Source organism: Phoxinus phoxinus (assembly GCF_949152265.1).
Source record: "Phoxinus phoxinus genome assembly, chromosome: 2".
NCBI classification, from domain to species: Eukaryota; Metazoa; Chordata; class Actinopteri; order Cypriniformes; family Leuciscidae; genus Phoxinus; species Phoxinus phoxinus.
Window position 1 is genome coordinate 43,627,904 of NC_136877.1, and position 22,776 is coordinate 43,650,679.

General features: G+C 36.7%; 1 protein-coding gene across 4 annotated transcripts in view; it reads left to right on the top strand.

Moving 5' to 3' along the window:
* The window catches only part of mctp2b (multiple C2 domains, transmembrane 2b), a 34,937-nt gene extending 13,954 nt beyond the window's left edge, over positions 1-20,983 (top strand). For 3 of the 4 annotated variants that reach the window (XM_079588659.1, XM_079588658.1, XM_079588660.1), the window contains 19 exons: positions 3,400-3,520; positions 11,369-11,511; positions 11,615-11,691; positions 11,772-11,892; positions 12,721-12,888; positions 13,021-13,151; positions 14,075-14,261; positions 14,392-14,485; positions 14,590-14,692; positions 15,090-15,192; positions 15,307-15,408; positions 16,387-16,461; positions 16,561-16,680; positions 17,668-17,781; positions 18,080-18,121; positions 18,243-18,352; positions 18,696-18,805; positions 18,967-19,064; positions 19,978-20,983. In XM_079588659.1, coding sequence (XP_079444785.1) covers positions 3,400-3,520; positions 11,369-11,511; positions 11,615-11,691; positions 11,772-11,892; positions 12,721-12,888; positions 13,021-13,151; positions 14,075-14,261; positions 14,392-14,485; positions 14,590-14,692; positions 15,090-15,192; positions 15,307-15,408; positions 16,387-16,461; positions 16,561-16,680; positions 17,668-17,781; positions 18,080-18,121; positions 18,243-18,352; positions 18,696-18,805; positions 18,967-19,064; positions 19,978-20,046 — 2,088 coding nt within the window. In that variant the 3' untranslated portion in view covers positions 20,047-20,983. Of the gene's footprint in view, positions 1-619; positions 868-3,399; positions 3,521-11,368; positions 11,512-11,614; positions 11,692-11,771; positions 11,893-12,720; positions 12,889-13,020; positions 13,152-14,074; positions 14,262-14,391; positions 14,486-14,589; positions 14,693-15,089; positions 15,193-15,306; positions 15,409-16,386; positions 16,462-16,560; positions 16,681-17,667; positions 17,782-18,079; positions 18,122-18,242; positions 18,353-18,695; positions 18,806-18,966; positions 19,065-19,977 lie in introns of those variants that run through there. The other variant, XM_079588661.1, reaches the window with a different exon arrangement.
* Positions 20,984-22,776: the final 1,793 nt, after the last annotated feature.

The window sequence follows — 22,776 nt, forward strand, 5'->3', positions numbered from 1 at the left end:
GCCATATCACCCTGTAGCCCAAGACTGGTTTCCCACTGAAGCTAAGCAGGGCTGAGCCTGGTTAGTACTTGGATGTACTACCTCCTGAGAAAACCAGGTTGCTGCTGGAAGAGGTGTTAGTGAGACAAGGGGGCGCTCACCCTCTGGTTTGGTGGATCCTAACGCTCCAGTATAGTGACGGGGACACTACTGTCAAAGAGCACCGTCCTTCGGATGTGACTTTAAATCGAGGTCCTGACTCTCTGTGGTCACAAAAAATCCCAGGATGTCTTTCGAAAGAGTAGTGGTGTAACCCCGGCATCCTGGCCAAATTTGCCCAGTGGCCTCTGTCCATCATGGCCTCCTAATCATCCTCATATATACACTGATTTGCTTCATCACTGTCTCCTCTCCACCAGTAAGCTGGTGTGTGGTGGGCGTTCTGGGGCAATATGGCTGCCGTCGCATCATCAGGTGGTGCTGCACATTGGTGGTGGTTGAGGAGATTCCCCCTTCTATGTAAAGCGCTTTGAGTGCAGAGAAAAGCGCTATATAAAATGTAATGAATTATTATTATTATTATTATTATTATTATATTCATAGGGGCCGCCCGCCCACAGTTCGCACCGGCACCGCTGTCAGTCAGCATGAACGGATGAGAACAGGTCAGACGAGGTAGCAGGACACGGAGCATTTCTCCAGAAACTCCTTTCACTAAATCATAATCGAATGGGAACTGTGATTGAGTGCACTTGGAAACTTTGGATGCGTCAGCCTGGAGTGTTGTCGTCAGAGATAGAAAAGTGGAGTGGAAATCGAAGGATCCTAGAGTGAAAATCTGTATTGAATAATCTTCTTTAAGTGAACATGTGATGCAATCACATTTTGGTGAGTTGTTATTAATTTTTTTATAAGAAATCTGAATAAAAAAAGAGATATGAAAGATGTAGATGTCAATTTAAAAAAATGATTTGATTATGAGCTGAGTTGAGTAGGCCGCTCTCACAGCGCACGCTGAACTAGTTAGCCATGGGCTAAAGCTAACATTACCACTTGTAACAATGCTTATTGTATCAATGTTGACACAATGAGTGATTTATGAGTGATGTATGAGAAAAGTTAGATTAATGTGTCATTTGAGATGCGCATGTATATTGTTGTGGAAAAGTTGAATCAGAAATTAAATCTTGTACGTTTGTCTTGTGTTTTGCAAGGCTGGTTTTTCTTGTTCTCAGTTTTTTTTCCTATGTGAACGTGATCCACAACTGTAGCCTGTTTTGTGCCATAAATAATCCAGTGGAGATGAATCGTCTGCCTAGTGGATGCTATTAAATGTGCACAATTGGCGAGCTGACCAGTGCCCATGGACCCGTTTCCCCTTTGAACTGTAATTTGAAACTTCACCGCTTTGAGCGGTGAGGAGATTCTATCTTAAATGCTTCTGATTGGCCTTTGCGTTCAAGAAATCAACACATATGTCTGTGATTGGCTACATCGCTCAACGCTGCAAACGTGTTACAAATAGAAACTCTGGCCTGTAAATCGTTTCTATTTTTTTTCTTTTTCTTTTTTTTCTTCAACAGATGAATAACAATTTATTAGTTTTTATGTTTTATTCATAGATATTTCTGTTTAATCGTTTTATTTTCCCGCAGCCCGCACACACAGAGTGAGTGCAAATCTAGTCCCGTAAATATCGGACTCGGGCAGAGAATCTGAGCTCTAAACAGGACAGAGTAACACAGCGGATATCACTCTTTTTTTTTTTTTGACGACGTAGTTAAGGCGGCAGGGGTGTGTTGCTTAGGCGCCCGCCTTGCTACGGGAAACCCTGTGTTACGTTATCATGCTGGACACCTATTCAGCCTGTTGTTCTGTGTGCTATTGTGTAGTTGAATAACTTGCCTTTCCAGATTAAATGTCTGTTCTTGGTCTTGGATTTTGTGAAATAAATTTCTATTTTTTTTTATGACTAATGCGACTTATACTACGGAGCGACTTATAGTCCTGAAAATACGGTAATCAAATTCACAAATATTACACCATTTAAACATAATAAAAAAATACATAGGCTGAAAATAGTCTTTGTCAAAGAATACACTTTTGTTTTACACAATTTGAAGGTTCTTGTTTTCATTTGTTTAATTTCAAGATCTGAGGTGAATTTTCCATTGTTGCTTTTACAGCTACAAAGCTGTGACCACTACATGATATTCAACGTCACATTGCGTGCTTTTAACATTAAATAGGCTAAAGCACACATAAACAATACCTGAGGTTATCATTGTCGCAATTTGTTTGTTGTTCCAGCCGTGACGTCACAGAATTGTTTTTATACCATTGGTATTTTATACATTATAAAATGCACATTATTCCATTAGACGGTTAACTTTTAAACCAATGTACAGTATGAGACGTAAATTTGTAACTTTTCAGTTTATCCAGCAATAATTTGATCCAGTACATCAAAAGCTGAGCTAAAATCTAACAATACTGCTCCTAAGTTATTGTCATCAATCTGTGCTCTCTCAATATAAATGCTGAAAATTAGAAACCAAATTATTCTCCTTAAAGAATAATTGAATTTGTTCACAAACTATAATTTAATACTTTGCTAATTGGTAGCAAACTTATTGGTAGACTATCATGACCATTAAAACCCAGTGCTGCATTTTTCTGCATTTAACCTTTGCATCTTACCAAGCTAAAAGAAAAATCCCTTTTTAAATACTGATATTAAAGATGTGACAAACTGAACAAACAACATTTCTTCTCAGTTTATCAACTTTATGAAAAATAATATTTCATATGGTTTAAAAAGTAAAAAAAATTGTCACCTGTAAAAGTAGTTTGACTTGATTTCCTGTCCATTGTTTCATTGTGTACTCCACAATGTTTTACAATCATCACTCATTTATTTTAATTTTGTAAAACATTTTCTGTTCCTATTAATTTTAGTTACGGTACTTGATTTCTTAATTTGCAATCGACATCCCAATCTTCCTTTTTCCCAGTTCTGTTTACTGTACCCTTTGCCACATCTCTCTCAAACAATGTCTTTCAACTCATTAACTATCCATGTTGTCCTATAACATTCTTCACTTCACTTTTTAATAGGTGCATGTTTGTCCACCAAAGGATACAATAATCTTTCAAATGCTGACAATGCATTATCAGGATGAACTTCCTTATAAATATCAATCCAACATACATTATTTACGTTTGTACAAAATTATTCTTGACTGAATCTCTTATATGATCTTTTATAAATTACTTTTGGTTTTCTAAGTGTTTACATGCTTGCTAAAAAAAACTTAATGTCTTTAAATGCTTTTGTGCTTAAAGGCCTTAAATGCTTGAACCCCGATAAATGCTGCTTGCAGCTTTAATTTATTTTTGAATTTTGTATTTTTCAATCAGAATCTGGACATGAGGACAGAGACAGCTGGAGTTAGTGAGCATCAGAGGGAACCTCAGAGAACATATCTGCTCACTATATGCTTAAAGGAGGGACGTGGACTGGTCATTAGAGACCGCTGCGGTGAGTGTCAAATATCTGTGTATAAACACAACACACCCTGAAGCACTACACACATCCTACATTTCAATAACAATCTGTGTTTTTTTGTATTGGTGCTTATTTGTTAAGTGGGAGGTATCGAAGCCCAGCAATATGGGATTGTAGTGTAGATGTGTTAAGGTGGCGTGTGTATTTTTGTCATTAAAATGCTTCTTCCTTCCTGAGTTTACTGTATAGAGACAAATGTAAATAAGCTTTCCAAACATTGCCCTGTTTGTTTGAGTGGTCTGACATGTCTACTTCTGACGTAGCCAGTGGCGTGAGTTTGGGGCAGCACTGTTTCTAATAAGCCGTTTAGCAGGGAATTTACTTTATTTGTCTGAACAGACAGGGGTTAGAAACTCATTATTTTTGCAATTCCCTTGACTGCCAGTGATGACAGAAATTACACTCTGGTGCATTACGCAATTTCTGAGCAACACTTTTGATATTTGAAATCGACACCCAAACAAACACTTCCCTCCCTTAATTGCCCCGCCCATAAAATAACAAACACGCTCTATGCAACACAGCTAAAGCCTTGTTCACACTCAGTCCAAATCTGATTTCTCCAATTGGAATCTGATCATATTTAGCAAGTGAACGGCAAAAAAAAAATCACATAAAATGCGATTTTTACAAATGCATTTTGAGATGTATGTTCTTTGAAATCTCATTTAAATCGCATTAATGGAAATCCTTTTCCAAGTTAAATATGTCTGACCTGGTTATAGAAAACATGGCGAAAGTCGCTACAGAAACAAGGATGTGTTGTTGCGCAGTACCAGTCAAGCAGAAAATGACACAATATAATGGAGACATGTTGAATTTTGAGAAACCACCTCCTCTTCTGCCTCAGAAGACGTAGTAGTTTAACATGGCGGATACATACTTTCAATTCAATTCAAGTTTATTTGTATAGCGCTTTTCACAATACATATTGTTTCAAAGCAGCTTTACAGAAAATGCATTTCAAAAATATACATACAAAAATACAGTTAGTTATTCATAAAATTTAGGGCATAACATATCGCCGGCGTTGGGTCGTCTCATCACAGGCGTTGGGGCATCTGAAGTCTCCATGAGAGACACTTGAAATATGATTTTCAAAAGACAAGTTGCGGTCTAGTATAACACCCAGGTCTTTTACTGTAGAGGATAAAGTAACAGGACGTCCATCTAGATTAAGGTTGTATTGTAAGTGGTTTTGTGGGCAGTTTTTTGGACCAATCAGTACTACCTCCGTTTTATCTGAATTTAATAGAAGAAAATTACACGTCATCCAATATTTTATATCTTTAACACACTCTGTCATTTTAGATAATTTAGTGTTATCATCTGGTCTTGATGAAATATATAATTGAGTGTCATCAGCATAACAGTGGAAACTTATTCCATGTTTTCTTATAATATTACCAAGTGGCAGCATATAAATTGAGAATAGCAGGGGGCCTAATATAGATCCCTGCGGCACTCCATAATTTACTGACGTTATCTTTGATTTTTCCCCATTTAAATGGACAAAATGGTAACGGTCTGATAGGTACGATCTAAACCAGCTTAATGCCTGTCCCTGAACACCAGTGTAATTTTGAAGTCGATCTAAGAGTATTGTATGATCTATAGTGTCAAACGCAGCACTAAGATCGAGTAAAACTAGTATTGAGATACAGCCTTGGTCAGAAGCTAAAAGTAAATCATTTGTAATTTTAACCAGCGCAGTTTCTGTGCTATGATGTGGCCTGAATCCTGACTGAAACTTTTCATAGATATCGTTTTCTTGCAAGAAAGAGCACAGTTGAGCGGACACAACTTTTTCTAGTATTTTAGACATAAATGGAAGATTTGAAATGGGTCTGTAATTTGCTAGGTTATTTGGATCTAATTGTGGTTTCTTAATAAGAGGTTTTATAACTGCCAGCTTGAATGTTTTTGGAACATGTCCTAAAGATAGAGACGAGTTAATAATATTGAGAAGAGGCTCTTCCACTACAGGTAACACTTCTTTCAGTAGTTTAGTGGGTATTGGATCTAATAAACATGTTGTTGGTTTAGATGCAGTGATAAGTTTATTTAGCTCTTCCTGTCCTATAGTTGTAAAGCGCTGTAGTTGTTCTTGAGGGGCGATAATTGAGGCTGAATCATAAGACGCTGTCAAAGATTGTACATTTACAATTGTGTTTCTGATGCTTTCTATTTTCTCAGTGAAGAAATTCATGAAATCATTACTATTAAAATGTAACGGAATATTTTGTTCAGGTGATGTCTGTTTATTTGTTAATCTAGCCACAGTGTTAAATAAAAACCTTGGATTGTTTTGGTTATTTTCTATTAGTTTGCGGAGATGCTCAGCCCTGGCTGCTTTTAGAGCCTTTTTATAACGTGACATACTGTCTTTCCACGCGATTCTAAAGACCTCTAAATTTGTTTGTTTCCATTTGCACTCTAAGTTACGAGTTTCTCTCTTGATAACATGCGTAGCACTGTTGTACCATGGTGCTTTAGTTTTCTCTCTAACCTTTTTTTATCTAATTGGTGCAACAATTTCTAATGTACTAGAGAAAATGGTGCTCATACTGCTAGTCATTTCCTCTAGCTCATCTGTTTGTTTGGGTTCACTGAGGAGCGGAGATAGATCAGGTAAGCTATTCAAGAATCTATCTATAGTAGTTGGAAGGATTGTTCTACCTGGTCGATAACGCGGCGCAACATGACACATTTCAGCCGTACGTAGTATGCAAGTTACCATGTAATGATCAGTGACATCATCACTTTGCAGTATAATATCTATATCGGTTGGATCGGTTCCATATGATATAATTAAATCTAGAGTATGATTAAGACGATGAGTGGGACCACTAACGTTTTGCTTGACCCCAAAGGAGTTTAATAAATCTGTAAACGCAGCCCCTAACGCATCATTTGTGTTATCAACGTGTATGTTGAAATCTCCAACAATTATTGCCTTATCGACATTGACTAATAGATCTGAGAGAAAATCTGCAAACTCTTTTAGGAAATCAGCGTAAGGCCCTGGGGGTCTATATACAGTAGCCAAGGCTAGAGATAATAGGGATTTCTTTCTGACATCTAGGAGCGTAACATTTAGCACAAGTACTTCAAACGAATTAAACCTGTGGCCTGTTTTCTGAGTAACATTAAGAATATCTCTATATATTGTTGCAACACCGCCGCCACGACCAATCAGACGGGGCTCATGCTTATAACCGTATCCTGGTGGAGTAGACTCATTAAGACCGAAATAATCATTCGATTTAAGCCAGGTTTCAGTAAGGCAGAGTACATCGAAGCTGTTATCAGTGACCATTTCATTTACAATAACCGCTTTAGGTGTAAGCGACCTAATGTTTTGAAAGACCTAGCTTTAGAAATTGCTTTTGTTCACTAATATTGAGATTTTCTGGTTGAATCACAATTAGATTTTTCTTAGATCCTACAGTAGATTCATTGTTTGGCCTCACTAAACGAGGAATAGACACAGTTTCTATAAAGTGTTCTACACTGGTACTTATAAAAATTAATTTGGGACAGCAAAGAATGTGATTCGGACTTTGACTTACTAGTCATATGGTGTGTAACGTCTTGGAGATGTTGTCCGACAGAACAGCCGCTCCGATTCTGCTGGGGTGCAGGCCATCAGCACGGTAGAGCCTAGGTCGCTCCCAAAACAGATTCCAATTATTTACAAAGAGCAGTCTCTGTTCATTACACCATGACATTAACCATTCATTTAGTGCAAACAATCTACTGAACCTTTCTTGTCCTTGTCGGTACGTGGGAAGCGGTCCAGACACGACGATCTTTGCTTCAGGCGATGTTCTGCGTACCGTCTCGATCAGGCTCCTGTAGTCCCTCTTCAGAACCTCCGTCTGCCGCAGCCTGATGTCGTTCACCCCCGCGTGCAGCACGACAGCTCCGACGTGCTCGTCACCGTTCAGGATCTCGGGGACCTGCGCAGCGACATCGAGAACACGAGCACCAGGAAAGCAGTGAGTGCGCACCATACCTTTACCTGAGGTAGCGCGGACATGCCGGACCATGAAACTGCCGATGATCACAGCGTCGTCGCGTTCCGTCTCGCGAAGAGGGGAGAAGCGGTTCCGGGTGGAGATCTCGAAGACCGGGAGGGGCGGAGAGGTCCTTGCTCTGGTCCTGGCTCGCGTCTTCCGTTGTGGAATCATCCAGGGTCCATGGTGCTGTGTCGGTGCCGGGGTGAATGAGGGCAGGGATGCTCGGGTCCTGTGCAGAGAAATACACGGAGTAGAGGAGGCTGGAGTCGAAAAGTTACTAACCACTGACTTGTGAGCATCGGCGTGTGATGCTTCAAGCGCTGATCGTCGGTCTCGCAGCTCGGCCTGCCTCCCCAGCAGATCACGGATCTGCTTCTCCACGGACTCCAGCTCCAACCGCACCGATATATATACATGTATAAGCATATTTTACATAAAAAATTACTTTTAGAGATTACTAAATACAAAATTAGCCCAAAAATTACCAAATCAATGCATAAATTGAGTGTTTTTATTTTATTGAAGATAGTGTTGTTGTTTTTTTGTTTTTTTTTAATGGTATTAAGATAGTGTTTTCTTTCTTTTTAAATGGGATCACACTTGTGACATTCGTGCCCAAATTTGTCCACGAAGGACTCATTAAGGTGCATGAGGGTTAAAGTTAATTTTGAACTCTCAAAGTGCACCAGATTGATGAATTTAAGAGCTCCAACTCATGTTCAGTGTGTCGAATTGAAAACTGAGCCGTTCTGAGATCGGATCACCGGATCACGAGCCGATGGCGTGAGCAAAGTGTGCACTTCACTTTGAAAGACACAGCGCAAACAGACTATATGCTTATTTAATCAAATAGCAGTCTTGCAATTTGCTAAGGGCACAAAGCCATATCGCACTTTCAATTTTAGTTCCTTTGACACAATACTTTGCCAAAAGCAATGGTGCAAAACAACGTTATGGACCGACCTTTTATGTTATTATTACGTTTTTAAAAATATTTTGGGGTTATTATGAAACTGGCAGCACAGATTAGACGATGGCAGGCCGCCACCGTATAGGTAAATAAAGGGAAACACTGTCTCAGCCATCTCTCTTTCTACAGTCCCACATCCACTCTCTCGTTCCTTCCCTAACATGGATGAATTCCTGATTTTCTACAAGAGTGTTGCGGTGCTCTGTGGATCGATCCATTCCACCTGGTTTTATCTCCCATCTACACTATGTACATGATATTTTTGAACACGTGCATTGCTTTCATACATCAGACAACATTCCTCACAGCACATTCAAACCTGTTTGCAGCCGCACCTGAAAGGCACACCTTCAACCTTTAAAGAGACTATTGACTATGAGTGTACTGGCACACGAGACACTCATTTTAAGACATGTAAAAACAGACAGACAGGTGGGACCTGGATATGCACTGGCACACTTCCTTTTATTTACTGCTGTTTATTGCTTCTGCTTGCGTCATTGATACGTGGCTCATTGATCAAGCTCTTTTCCCGTTTACCAGTCTGTGTATTTTGCTTTAATTTCATGATTTGCGGTCGTAGGCCTGTTAAGCTTTTTCAGAGCTATCCTGTTGCCATGTTTTTTCAAGAATGTGAAACCGGTCTTTATTTGATCCTCCTTTACCAGAGTTTAGAAAAACACTGTTAGGATATTGTTACTGACCTTTTCCCACCATTTGTTTATTGGCGGTTTCCTTACAGTACGTGTGTCTTTTATATGATAGAGCACCTTGAGGTTTTACAGTCGGTATTTGCATATTATAGTCGGTGTTTGCACACATGCACTTATTGTTGATGATATCATATTGTTGTTTTAAAGTCAACATGAATTGCTGATTGCGACACATTTTTCCTTCTGTACAGAATATTCAGCAAACAGGACATTTCAAATACACACTACCGTTCAAATGTTTGGTTTGCGGTACTTAATGTTTTGAAAGAAGTCTCATGTTCACCAAGGCTGCATTTATTTGAATAAAAATACTGTAAAAACTGCAATATTGTGAAATATTATTACATTTTAAAATAATACTTTAAAGGACAAGTTCGGTATTTTACACTTAAAGGCCTGTTTTCAGATCGTTTCTGACGAAATAGAACGGTTAAGATTGAAATTTAATTGAGATTGAAACAGAAACAGAAAATTCTCGGGCCAGCAGCGTCCGAATTTCATTCTATTTCATCAGAAACGATCTGAAAACAGGGCTTTAAGTGTAAAATACTGAACTTGTCCTTTAATGGTTTCTACTTTAATATTAGTGTACTTTATTCCTGTGATGGCAAATCTGAATTTTCACCATCATTCTTCAGTATCACAAGATCCTTCAGAAATCATTCTAATATGCTGATTTGGTGCTCAAGAAACATTTATTATTATTACCTATGTTGAAAGTTTGCTTAATATTTTTTAGGAAGTTCAAAAGCATTTTTTTTTCTTCCAGAATTTCTTTACTGTCACTATTGATCATTGTAATGTGTCTGCTAAATAAAAATATTTTAAACAAGAAAAAAAAACTTTCCCACAATAAGACCAGACCAGGAACTTAATGAAGGGAACCTAAAGAAAAATAAATAATGGAGCAACTGAGGACTGGTCTTGCTCAGACTTACTAAATGTTGCCCTCTACTGGTGCACCTGGGTATCAGGCAGCTAGGCAGAGTGCTTAGTCTTTTTTAAACTGCCTTATTGAAGCCCCTTTTTTATCCATCATTTTTATAGCAGCTGACCCTACCAGAGGTAGTTGCATTGCAAACTTTTCTTTCTCTTTCAAAATGACAGTCTTCTCCGGAAGCGGGCTGGTTTTGCGTCATGCACTGATGTTGCACTTAAGTATTAACCACATCCTTGTCAGACTCCGAAGCAAACCCACACACATGGCTAAACTAACTGAATTTACTGCATGTCAACTGATGGAAGGGAATACAATTGGGAGTGCACTTGCATGAAGTTTTCAGATTCCACTGAAAGGTTAAGAAAAATATGTTTACTGTACCTTCCCTAAAGTCTTTTCAAATCACCTTGAAGAAACACTAAGGTCACATATTTATGTCACTGACAGATTTCTATCTCTGAGTTGGCAGATGTTTAACTTTTTAAAGACAAATTATCCAAGTTTGTCATCTTTGGTTTCATAGATTTTTGACAGATTTTGATTAAATGTCAATGCTAACAAATGTCAAGTAACCATCAAGTATTTACACACTGAATACACAGGTGGTTAAGGTTAAGGTTTTAAAAAAAAAAAATGAAGGTAAGACACATTTTTGTATGCATTTTTTAATCGTGCATATGAAGAAACGGCATCTGAACTAACTTATTGTCCCATAAAAGGACATATTACTTAATTTGACATTACCATATCACGAGGGTCTACAGGGGTTTTCTCTGTTAATGTAAGTTCCTGTTTTATGGTTTTGTTATTATGTAGCAATGGCCTGCATGTTGGTTGTTTGATTAATAAAAGTTGTTCAAACATTAGTGATATGTTAAAGGAAATCTAAAAAAAAAAAAAAAAAAAGTAACTAAAAAAAAAAGTCTAATTTAATTAATTTGGCAAATTATTTTTATTTACACTACTTCTTTATACTCCAAATTTTCATTCAGAAAATGAAAACAGTCGTCGTAGTAGACATGTATTCGAGTCATTGTCTGTAGGAACTGCATTTTAATTTATTTTTAAAAAAATAATAATTTGATTACTAACCGGTCACTGAGCTTTAACACAAAGGACTATAGCTCATAAATTTCAGGTGGTCATTAAAAAACAAAACAACTTCTGTCTCCATAGGCACAAGTGATCCATATGTGAAATTCAAACTGGATGGGAAGACCTTATACAAAAGTAAAGTGGTGTATAAGAATCTCAACCCTTTATGGAACGAGTCCTTCTCCTTCCCGATCCACAACCTGGACCAGAAGCTCTTCATCAAGGTACTTGTTTACTTCTCTGTGGCCTAAATCCATTCACTTTCACATTATGCTGTGATATGTTCTGTATAGCTGCATTAAGCAGTCCCATCCATCGATTATTCAGGTTTACGATCGAGATCTGACATCGGATGACTTCATGGGGTCCCGCGGTGTTGTGCTGAATACACTGGAACTTGAAAAGTAGGTCAATCTGAAATGTGTGTATTCAAGGTCAAACCAAGTGTGTGGTTTCTGATGCTTTTGTTCTGTCTGTTCTACAGGACCAGCGAGATGGTGCTTCCGCTGGACGACCCCAACAGCCTGGAGGACGATATGGGTGTCATAGTCATCGATATCACTTTATCTGTGAGGGACGGCAAAAACAAAAAACGTTTACCCAAGGTAATTGATTTAAAGAACTGCTTAGGCAAGCTAATGACTAACTCTCTCCGCTAACTCAACGTTTGCGCTCACATTATTTGTTTCCGTTATAAAGAGATGGGTCCAGAGGAAAAAAAGGAGCGTTACGGTGAGAAAGTTTAGTTTTAAATTGCCTGTGATCTTGTTACTAATCGTATCTTGATTTCTTGAGTGGTCGCGTCAGCGCTCTCTCATGGATTTATTCAAATACTTCCTGTAATAATATATTCGAAGCAAATTGTTCCACGAACAATGATGTCTGTATGTTAATGTGCATGCAAAGAGAATGAAGATTAAAACAAGCAACATTCACAACCTATATAACAGTGGTTCTCAACTTGATTTTATTTATTTAGCACGTCAAATAGTGACCAAAATATTTTTTGCTGTTTCCTGCTCTCGGCAGGCAATAATTGACCACAGAAAGCACATTGTGGTTGGCACAAACCATTTTATTGCAAATAATTTGTAATGATTTTAGTCTGGGTTATATCTTGTATAATATTCTTCATGGTTTTTGAGAATGTGGCCATGCAGCACAACCTGACCACGCTGACATCAGCCTAACTTGACTTGCTTTTGTTTGATATTTACATTCAAATTATAATTGGTGTTTTTTCCTCAATTTTAAAAGTTAATAAGTCTATTTATTTAGCATGATTAACTATATCATGCATTTTATTGTTTGCATTTACAGTAGAATTATTTTTCACTGCATCCCACCAGTTCAGAACCACTGCGATAATAATATCCAGAAACTTTGCATAAGAGATCTCAAAATCACATCCCAATATTTGTATTGATCCTCAGGGAAGTACAATACAGCATAACAGACGTCTCACAGAGTCTATGAAGAAGAGTCAACTCTGGACCGGCGTCTTTACCATCACTCTGGTGGAGGGGCGGGACTTTCCACTGGACGGACAGGGCGATGTGTTTGTTCGCTTCAAACTGGGAGATCAGAAATACAAAAGCAAGGTACTTACTGGGGAACGACTCTATGACCTGTTCAGCTCTTCGCTGATGTACTTACAAACTCCTTCATATAAACATTCAAATTTAAAATGGATTTGCAAGAATTGGGCTTTAAGTTTGCCTTAATTTTCACAGAGTCAAGTGAAGAAGGTCAACACACTGTGGAGAGAAAAGTTTGACTTCAACCAGTTCCCTAACCAGTCCAGTATTCTAGAGATTGAAGTGGTGGGAAAAGAGGGACGGAAATATGAAGAATGTTACGGACAGTGAGTTCAAGAAATAAACTAACCTCTTTTGACAGAAGTTGGCATAATAATAATTACATCTGAAAATAATCTTGTATTTTCACATTTTATAGTAAGGCACTGGAAGCAATGGGCAGGAAAATAAGTGTTCAGATACATACTCTTTCTAAAGTATATCCTCAATACTTTATATGTTGTGGCATGAGACTAGTTTTATGGAATTCCTGTAAAAACTTGTCTGTGCAAAGTTATACAGTGTCCAATATTTCAACTCCTGCCATGACTATATGAAACCAGACGATGCACATTGCAAGGATACAAGGATATTTTTTACATTAAATATAACTATTGGAAATATACATAACTAGTAGGTACATACATGCACTACTGTTCTAAAATGTTTACCTTTATTCAGCAAGGATGCATTTTTAAATATATATTTACATAGAAAACAGTTACTTTTAGATTGCACTAATATTTCACAATATTACTATTTTGCTGTATTTTTTTATCAAATAAATGCAGCCTTGGTAAGACTTCTTTCAAGAACATTAACAAATCTCAACTTTTCAACACTTATAAAAGTAGCCACAAAAACATGTCGAATTTTACAGCTCAAATAATATTCTTCATATTGAACCTAAGTGGTTTAGCAAAAATACAAACACATTTTTGCTTATAAACCTTTGGAATGCATGAACGTGTTTACATTTGTAATCATATAAGATTTTTTTTTTTTTTCAATTAAAAACAAAATGAAAAACCGAAACAAGTTTGAAATTTTCCTTGGTAATTAACATTTCTGCCACAAATTCTGTCGATCGAGCTTAACTTGAATTATTCACAGAACATTAAACTCAAAAGACTTACTCGGGGAGTGAATTTCCTCGTTGTAAATATTTTGTGTTTTTTTAAGGTCTTTTGTGTCTGTGTGCACATTGCAGGTGTGAGATCAACTTGTCCGGTCTGCCCTTGAATCAGTCCAAGTTGTTTACAAGTGAGCTTGACCCGGGCAGAGGCAAGCTGGTGTTCCTCGTGTCTCCCACTCCCTGCACTGGAGCTTCCATCACGGATCTCGTCGCCCCTCCACTGGAAGAGCCTCATGAGAGGGACAATATGCTGGTTAAATACGTATGTTAAGTACTACTTCATGCATAGTACACAGTGTATACTGCATACTATGTTTTTTTTTTTTTTATGTGTATAACAAATAATCCTGATCTCCCTTAAAATTCTTTTCTTTTTTAACCCGTCTTGGCAGAGTCTCAAGAACTCTCTGAAGGACATGAGAGATGTTGGTTTTCTTCAGGTTAAAGTGATTAAGGCCACTGACCTCATGGCTGCTGATCTGAACGGTATTATTTTTTGATTACTGGTACACAAAGAGCCTTTTTTGGTTGAGAGCATGGGTGTGAGCATGTCAACAGCCACATTCATTGGACCTTCTGTATATTTTTAGGAAAGAGTGACCCATTTTGTGTCCTGGAATTGGGAAACAACCGGCTGCAGACCCACACCATATACAAAACCCTCAACCCTGAGTGGAATAAAGTCTTCACTTTGTCAGTATCACTATAACTTTATTAATGTACACTACCATTCAAAACTTTAGGGTCAGTTAGATTTAAAAATAAAATAAAAATAATACTTTATTCTGCAAGGATGCATTAAATTGAATAAAAATGAAAGACATTTATAATATTACAGAACTTTTATATTTCAAAGAAATTTGAATATATTCAATTAGAAGAATATTTTACATTTTGTAATAACATTTCACAATATTACTGTTACTACTGTATTTTTTATCAAATGCATGCAGCCTGGATGAGCATATGAGACTTATCTGGAAAAATGTTATCTTATAGACCACAAACTTTTGAACTGTCAATGTCAACACTATATATACAGGTATATCAACATAATAGTGAGATTTATTCAATTTCTCTTTATGACCAGCCCAGTAAAAGACATTCATGAAGTTCTGGAAGTGACTGTGTTTGATGAGGATGGCGACAAAGCCCCAGATTTCCTGGGGAAGGTGGTCCTTCCTTTACTTTCAGTAAGTGCTGAATATTGACATTCTTCTTTGCATTGAAAGCAGTGGTGTGCAAAACATCTTAATTTATTAGAATTGATATATTAATATGTAGTTTAATGTTTCTTATTGCAACAGATTCGTAACAGTCAGCAGGTTGCTTGTCCTCTGAGGAAAGAGAACTTAGGAGGACTATCTAAAGGGACCATAGTACTGGAGCTGGAAGTCATCTACAATTCTGTGAGTCTTGACCGATGACAACAGAGAGATTATGCCTTTAAAGGTAGGGTTGGCAATTTTGGAGAGGCTAGCAATAGCAAGCTAGCTTTGAAAGGATAAGATCCCGCCCTCCCTTCAGAGCATCTCCAAAGCCAACCCTCCTTCAAAAACATGTACGTGCTTCCAAAGGTGTAATGAGAGACCGCATTAAAGAGGTGGTTGATTATGATTTCACTTTTTTAATTTTAGTTAGTGTGTAATGTTGCTGTTTGAGCATAAACAACATCTGTAAAGTTACAATGCTTAAAGTCAGCATGAAATCAAAATTGACCCTATTTACTTTGTTAGCGGATATTACTAGTCTTGTGGTGAACAATTAATCCGTGCAAGTTAATACACGGAAAAAAATTGTTCGCCGAAGTTATTTTTAATCAAAGTTTGAAAAGTTACTTCCGGGTCTGGAACGGGTCTTTTTCTAATGACATAGGCTTGACGGCTTGGGTTGGTTAATCGCTTAACCACTCCCCTCAAACCGTTACTCTGCTATGGGCGAGAGATGGAGAGGAGGAGCGCTGAAGTAAAACCCTGCCCTCTGTTCAATATTCCCTTTCACTCGGAAATGCGTCACAACACTTGAGAAAAATCGTTTGCAACTTCCGGTTCACGCGGACTTTAAAGTTCAAAGCAAAGGCAGATATTTGCTTTTAAAGAAATCGTTTTTTAAGTGGTGTACAGTGTACACCACTTGGTGTGTAGTCTATAGAATGTAATTAATTGTGTAACTTCAGGGATAGTTCACCCAAAAATGAAAATTCTCATCACTTACTCACCCTGTATGTGTGTGTGTGTATATATTTACAGTATATACATTCAGTATATATGTTATATAGAGTTTGTGTATGTATATGATATATTCTTATATATTCTTGTGCAAGTAAAATTTCATATGCTTAGATATTGGATATTTTTTATTGTTTGTTTGTTCAATGTCTTGTCCAGGTCAAAGCGAGCATTAGGACCTTCACGCCTAGAGAACAGAAGTTTCTTGAGGACAATCCCAAGTTTTCTAAGAAGGTATGAGTTGGGTAACATTTACAACGAAAAGTCTTCTGAAGTTTTCAGTACTAGCCTATCTTTATGAAAATTATGAGCTGGAAATTGTTATATCAACAGGTTCTTTCCAGGAATGTTGTTCGCGTGAGGAACCTTTATCGTGCAGTGTGCCACGTCAACCAGTTCATCAAAAGCTGTTTCCAGTGGGAAAGTGTGCAGAGGAGCATTATAGCATTTATTGTGAGACACTTTTTTTTCGTCAATCTCGTTCATTTTTCATTTTTGTTGTTTTGTGCTGTATTATTTTATAATAAATCATATAAATGCTGGGTACATTTTTTTATAGCAGCTTACCTTACAGTTAAGACTTATGGTTCCAGATGGTAGTAATTCAGTACCATCATTATATTCATATACTCTGGTATTTGGATAGTATTGGTAAAATGTATTTCAAAGAATACAATGGTAGTGCCACGGTTCCATATATCCAGTAAAAAGTGCTTTTTTTGTTATCTAGTGAAACATTTTGGTAACACTTAATTGTGATGGTTGCCTTTAGACATTCTGTTGACTGTTAGTAACACTGCAACTACATGCCAAATAACTCTCATTAGAGTATTTGTAAACCGTCTGCTTAATATCTGCTACCATTTTATTTGAATGCTTCACAACAGACATTATCCTGACTATGAGTAACTGTGCAAGTACATATCAACTTATTCTACTAACCCTAACAGTCTACTAATGCTCTTAGTTGACAGAGTTAGTTGACATGTATGTGCAACATTACTTATAGTCTATAGAATGTAATAATTTTGTAACTTCAGGGATAGTTCACCCAAAAATGAAAATTCGCATCACTTACTCACCCTCATGTTGTTCCAAACCTGAGTTTCTTTCTTCTGCCCCTCACAAAAGAAGATATTTTAAAGAATGTGGGTAACCAGACAGTTGACCGTGGCCATTCATATTTTTTTCCTACTATGGAAGTCAATGGCCACCGTCAAGTATTTAATTACCAAGATTCTTTAAAATACCTTCTTATGTGTTCAACAGAAGAAAGAAACTCATACAGGTTTGGAATGACATGGGGGTGAGTAAATGATCATTTTTGGGTGAACTATCCGTTTAAGAGAAGCATTGGGGTTATGTAAACGCATGATGAATATGTGACCCTTGATGAGTTCTGGTCTTCATGAAACCTAAATCTTGTCTGTTCTCCTGCAGTTCTTTGTCCTTACAGTGTGGTACTGGGATTTCTACATGCTGCCCATGTTCATGGTCGTCCTCATCATATGGAACTATCTCCAGATCGCTTCTGAGAGAGTCACCAGAGACCTAGTGGGTGATTTTTGGCTTAATTCCACAGTTTAGTGAGACTCCAGAAACCAGCTTGTGTTGTCTCTTATTATACAATATCAAAAAGAGTGGGCCGTCTCAGCTGGGATTTTAGTTTAGCATTTGTTTTAGTGGTTTGAAACTGATTGTAAATGTGACAGGCTGACATGAATGAGCACAGTTTGACTTCCACCGAAATGCATTGTCAAAATCTGATCAAATTTACCGTAAAAGCATTCTTAACAAAGACCTTGTTAACTTTCATTTTAAAATGATTAAAAATAAGGCTTTTCTCTTGCAGGACACCATGGAGTTAAATGAAGAGGAAGATGAAGATGAAAAGGTATAATTCTTTCCCATTCACAAATTTCCTTAAATTCATTGATTCCAGTGAATATTAATTGGCATTTAATGTAGGTCTACAGTAGGTCTGTTGTTTAGATTTCAAATGTGTCTTCTGGCAGGAATCTGAAAGAAAAGGTTTGATGGAGAAAATTCACATGGTTCAAGAGATTGTCATTACAGTCCAGAATCTTCTGGAGGAGATAGCATGCTTTGGTGAAAGAATAAAGAAGTATGTGTTTTGTGTCTGCTCTCACATACAGTATTATATTTGTAAATGTGTTATGGATATTGAGAGAATAGAGGTAATTGCATGATATACTCACCACTGTTTACATGTTTGGGGTCAGTTAGATGTTTTGAAACAAGTCTCTTATGTTCACTAAGGCTGCATTACATAAATATTTAAAAGAATGCATGGATATATTTTCATTTATTTGTGAATACTAGCACATTCCCATTGACCCAGAAGCTTATGTCATGAATGAATATAATGAAATTAGTATTTTTGAGGGTGTCAAGAGTTCAGATATTCTTTGTAAAACTGCAAAATGTCTTTCTTTTTTGTTTCTCAGTACATTCAACTGGTCAGTGCCATTCTTGTCTAATTTGGCCTTCCTGGTTCTCATTATGGCCACAGTAATCACTTACTTTATTCCAGTACGCTACATTATTTTATTATGGGGTAAGATTACAGCTGTGTTACTGTCTAACAATGGAATATGTTTTGTTTTTTCTTCATATCAGTAAAACCATTGAACTCAAATACAGAAGTTCTTTAGACTGTGATGTGAAATCTGAGTTATCAGTACTAGAGATTGTTCAGCATTCTTAATTTGTTTTTAGGTATACATAAATTCACAAAGAAACTGCGCAGTCCTTATGCCATTGAAAACAATGAGGTGATGGATTTCCTCTCCAGAGTGCCTTCAGATGTCCAAATGGTAATTACCACAGAATTTACTAAAACTGTAAACTTTTCAGCTTGTTTTATCATAATGTGGTGTTTTCTGTACGGATAAGATAATTGATGTCCATTTATCAATTCAATGTCTTCAAGGTATACATATGTCAATATAATTAAAAGCTCCTGGCAAGTTTTTCCACAAAAGTTTAACATATAAAAAAATTAATTGTATTTTTTTATGACCATTCATGTAACCCATCCTACATTAACACCATAATAAACAAACTTCTCTTAATTTAGACTGACAGAGTCTTGTTTCTGCCACTGAATAAAAAATGAAAAAGTAAATTGCGACTCAAAGAAAAAAAATCCCATTTGTGATTAACAAGTCAGAATTTCAAGTTTATAACTCACAATTCTAACTTTTTCTCAGAATTTAGATATATAAACAAAATTGCGTGAAAAAGTCCGAATTGTGAGATCTAAACTTGCAATTGCGAGAAATAGTCAGAATTGTGAGACAAAATCGCAAGTGCGATACAAAGTCAGAATTTCTGTCTTTTCTCAGAATTGTGAGATATAAACTCGCAATTGCAAGAAAAATTCTGAATTGTGTGATATAAACTTGCAGTTGGTAGAAATAGTCAGAATTGTGAGAAACTCACAAATAACTCATAATTCTGTTATGAGTTATTTGAATTAAGTAATTGAGAATATAAAATCACAATTGTGAGGGGGGAAAAAAAGTAAACTATTTCCCCCCCTCAAAATTAAGATATAAACACGCAGTTACGAGTTATAAAGTCAGAATTGTGAGATATAAACACAATTATGAGAAAAAGTTTTTATTATTATTTCTTACTTAGATGACTGAATGCTCTGCCTTTTCTCAGTTTGCTCATTTGTCTGGAAGCTTCTCGCATCTTGAATTCTTTTTCTTCTTCATTCAGGCGCAGTACACCGAACTGAGCAGCTGTAGTCTTCACAGTCCGGTCAAGAGAAAGAGAGCATCACCGTAGACGCTAGAATGGGAAACGTTGGTCTCCTGAGAACATTCTGTGTGAAGAACCTTTGAAGGTGCCAGGACACGACGGCCAGGGAATGATTTGAACATTGCTGATTTTATTGGAGTGAACTGAAATCATCCCCATCAGATGGTCCGGTCTTTACTGCTGGGTCGTGCTGCTGGAGCACCTTGGTTAATGACACAGGCACATATTAACACTCTATACAGCAGCAGCTCTGTTGCATTGAGTGATGAAGAAATGTAACGATAAACTGAAGGGTAAAAGTATAGAATACACCACATTGGGCCTTAAATATGCATCTATAGATGCAATGCCTGAACGACACATCATGAACAGTATGAGTGCAATACAATGTAATGCTTTGATTTGCTATTTTATATTTCTTTATTACTTGTAAAATATGTTTTAAGGAGTTTCTAAAGTCCATTTTTTGTTGAATGTACATAAACCGAGAACTGAACTTATACTGTAACTAAATGTTCCATGTGGTTTAGTTCTTTTGAACTTTTTTGTATTATGTAAACACATTGTTTTAATGTATTTTTAATCTTTTATTTAATTTACTTCTTAATTATTGCATGGAAAAACTCGCTTGAAAATGAGTACATTGAAAGTGCCTTTAAAAAACTCTAGTTGTGGAATCTGATTTTTAACTACATTCTTAATTTGATTTTTGTGCAATATAAGGTTCTAGCTGTTGTTTTGGATTTCAAGTTGTACAGTAATTGTACATAAAGCCTGCAAGTACACTTCTGATTTGTATTTTCCAGTGTCTTCTTCTGCTCAGGTGGATATTATATGCAGCATATCACAGATGTGGTCGAATAATTATTTTATAGTCTTTTATACTAGCCTTCTATATTGACAATATTTCCATTTTGTATAATCATTTAACAGTAAACGTACTCAAACACAGATGGCTTGGTGTGTAGGCTACTTCTCATGAGTTTTTATAGATTTATATTACAGAATAAGCACAATAAATGCTAAATTAATTAAATAAATGCAGATATATAAGTAAGAATGTGGATAAAGCAATATAACCCCCAAATTCCTTAAACAATAGTTTGAGAATATTCAGCCACATAGTGGCAGTGTTTTCCTTTAATGGGAGCCTATCCTGCAGTTCATTGTTTGCGCTACTGAAAAAGCTGAGGCTTCTATCTATTCAAGAAAAGCTTTGATGCATAATTCAACCAAAAATAAACGTCCTGTCATCACAGATTGTTGCAGGAAACCCAGAATCAAGTAATTTTAGCACATTCCGTTTTTTCAAATGGGTTTTTGGTTAAATTTTCACGTTTTATTATTCGACATGAAAATACAAAAATACCCCCAGTAGCCTATGTCAGGCCATTAAACATCATAACAACGAACAGGTAAACTCATCTAGGCTACTAACTTTCCACAGCCTCGCTGTGTATACTCGCGCTCTTGCAAACTATTCTAACTTTTTTTTTTTTAAAGACAGAGTTGTCAGACGTCTAATGGTGACGTTGAACCCGCGTGCAAACGTGGCTTTTTATTTTTACGATTTTTATTAAGGCTATACAATTCATAAAGGTTGTTTTCATCTGTGAAGATTATCATGACGAACAAAACACTAAATTTCATTGAAAATCTGGCTTTCTTAACACCATGTAATTGGCCCGGTTTAGAACTATTTTCAGTTTTAAACACTCCCTCTCGTTTTGTATAATGAGAGGGCTGCTGTTAAAGAGTAGAACTAAGAAAGAAAGTCCGAAATAGTCATTCCTCTACAAATAGGCTACATGTAGAGATGTGCAAATGGGACACAACAGACTGGGTAGAAAGACTTATTTTTACCCTGGCTGAGCCCTTATTCCTTCTCAATCCTTTCTTCACACAGAAAACCGGTCCTAATTAGCTCCTGTGAGCATTTAGCCATTAGCAGAAGAATAACATCATGTCTGGCCACAAAGATGGAGCCCAAAAGATCAAAATTAGTTATGTGATAACAATATCATATCTATCATGCCCCTAGACTTCATTCCAATTCATAGCCAGGGCAGTTGTCTGAAACAACACGGCTAATTGTGCGAGGAGCAGCAAAGACTGGAAGTCAGTAGTTTGATTTAATTTTCCATGAGTCTGCTCATGATTAACCCTAAAAAACCTGAGCTCATACTCAAATGGAAAAAACACCTCAGTTTTTCATACCCAAAATTAGCAAAATAATATGCAATATGGTGCACTTGCAAAAAGTAAGATGGAATTCTGATATCTTGTCATGTAAATCAGTGAGATCTTTAAAACAATATGGGAAACTACTTGCATAAAATGCATATTATTGGAAGATATAGTGACAACTGATATTTATGTCTTAGTAAGGGGATATTGCTCAGTCCTATATGGTCAAAGTTGTTTTTTATCGTGGGGGTAAAAACAATGCAATTCAATGATGGTTGAGAGATGTACAAAATAAATAAATGTTTCTCAAGAGCCTGCATCATATTAGTATGGATAATCAAATAAATGAAGTTGCTTCAAGTGCTAATTTTGAATTATAACAATATAAAATGTATTCTTCCGTTAACCACAACAAAAAGACATGTGCCATGACCTGAAGGTTTTTACAATTATACTAAAAGCCCTTTTACTTGCTAAAACAAAGTATAAACTAATTGATCTCATGACATTTGTTTAGACCCTTTATAGTGTCTAAACATCCGTTTATGTGTAGATAAGAGTCAACCAAAC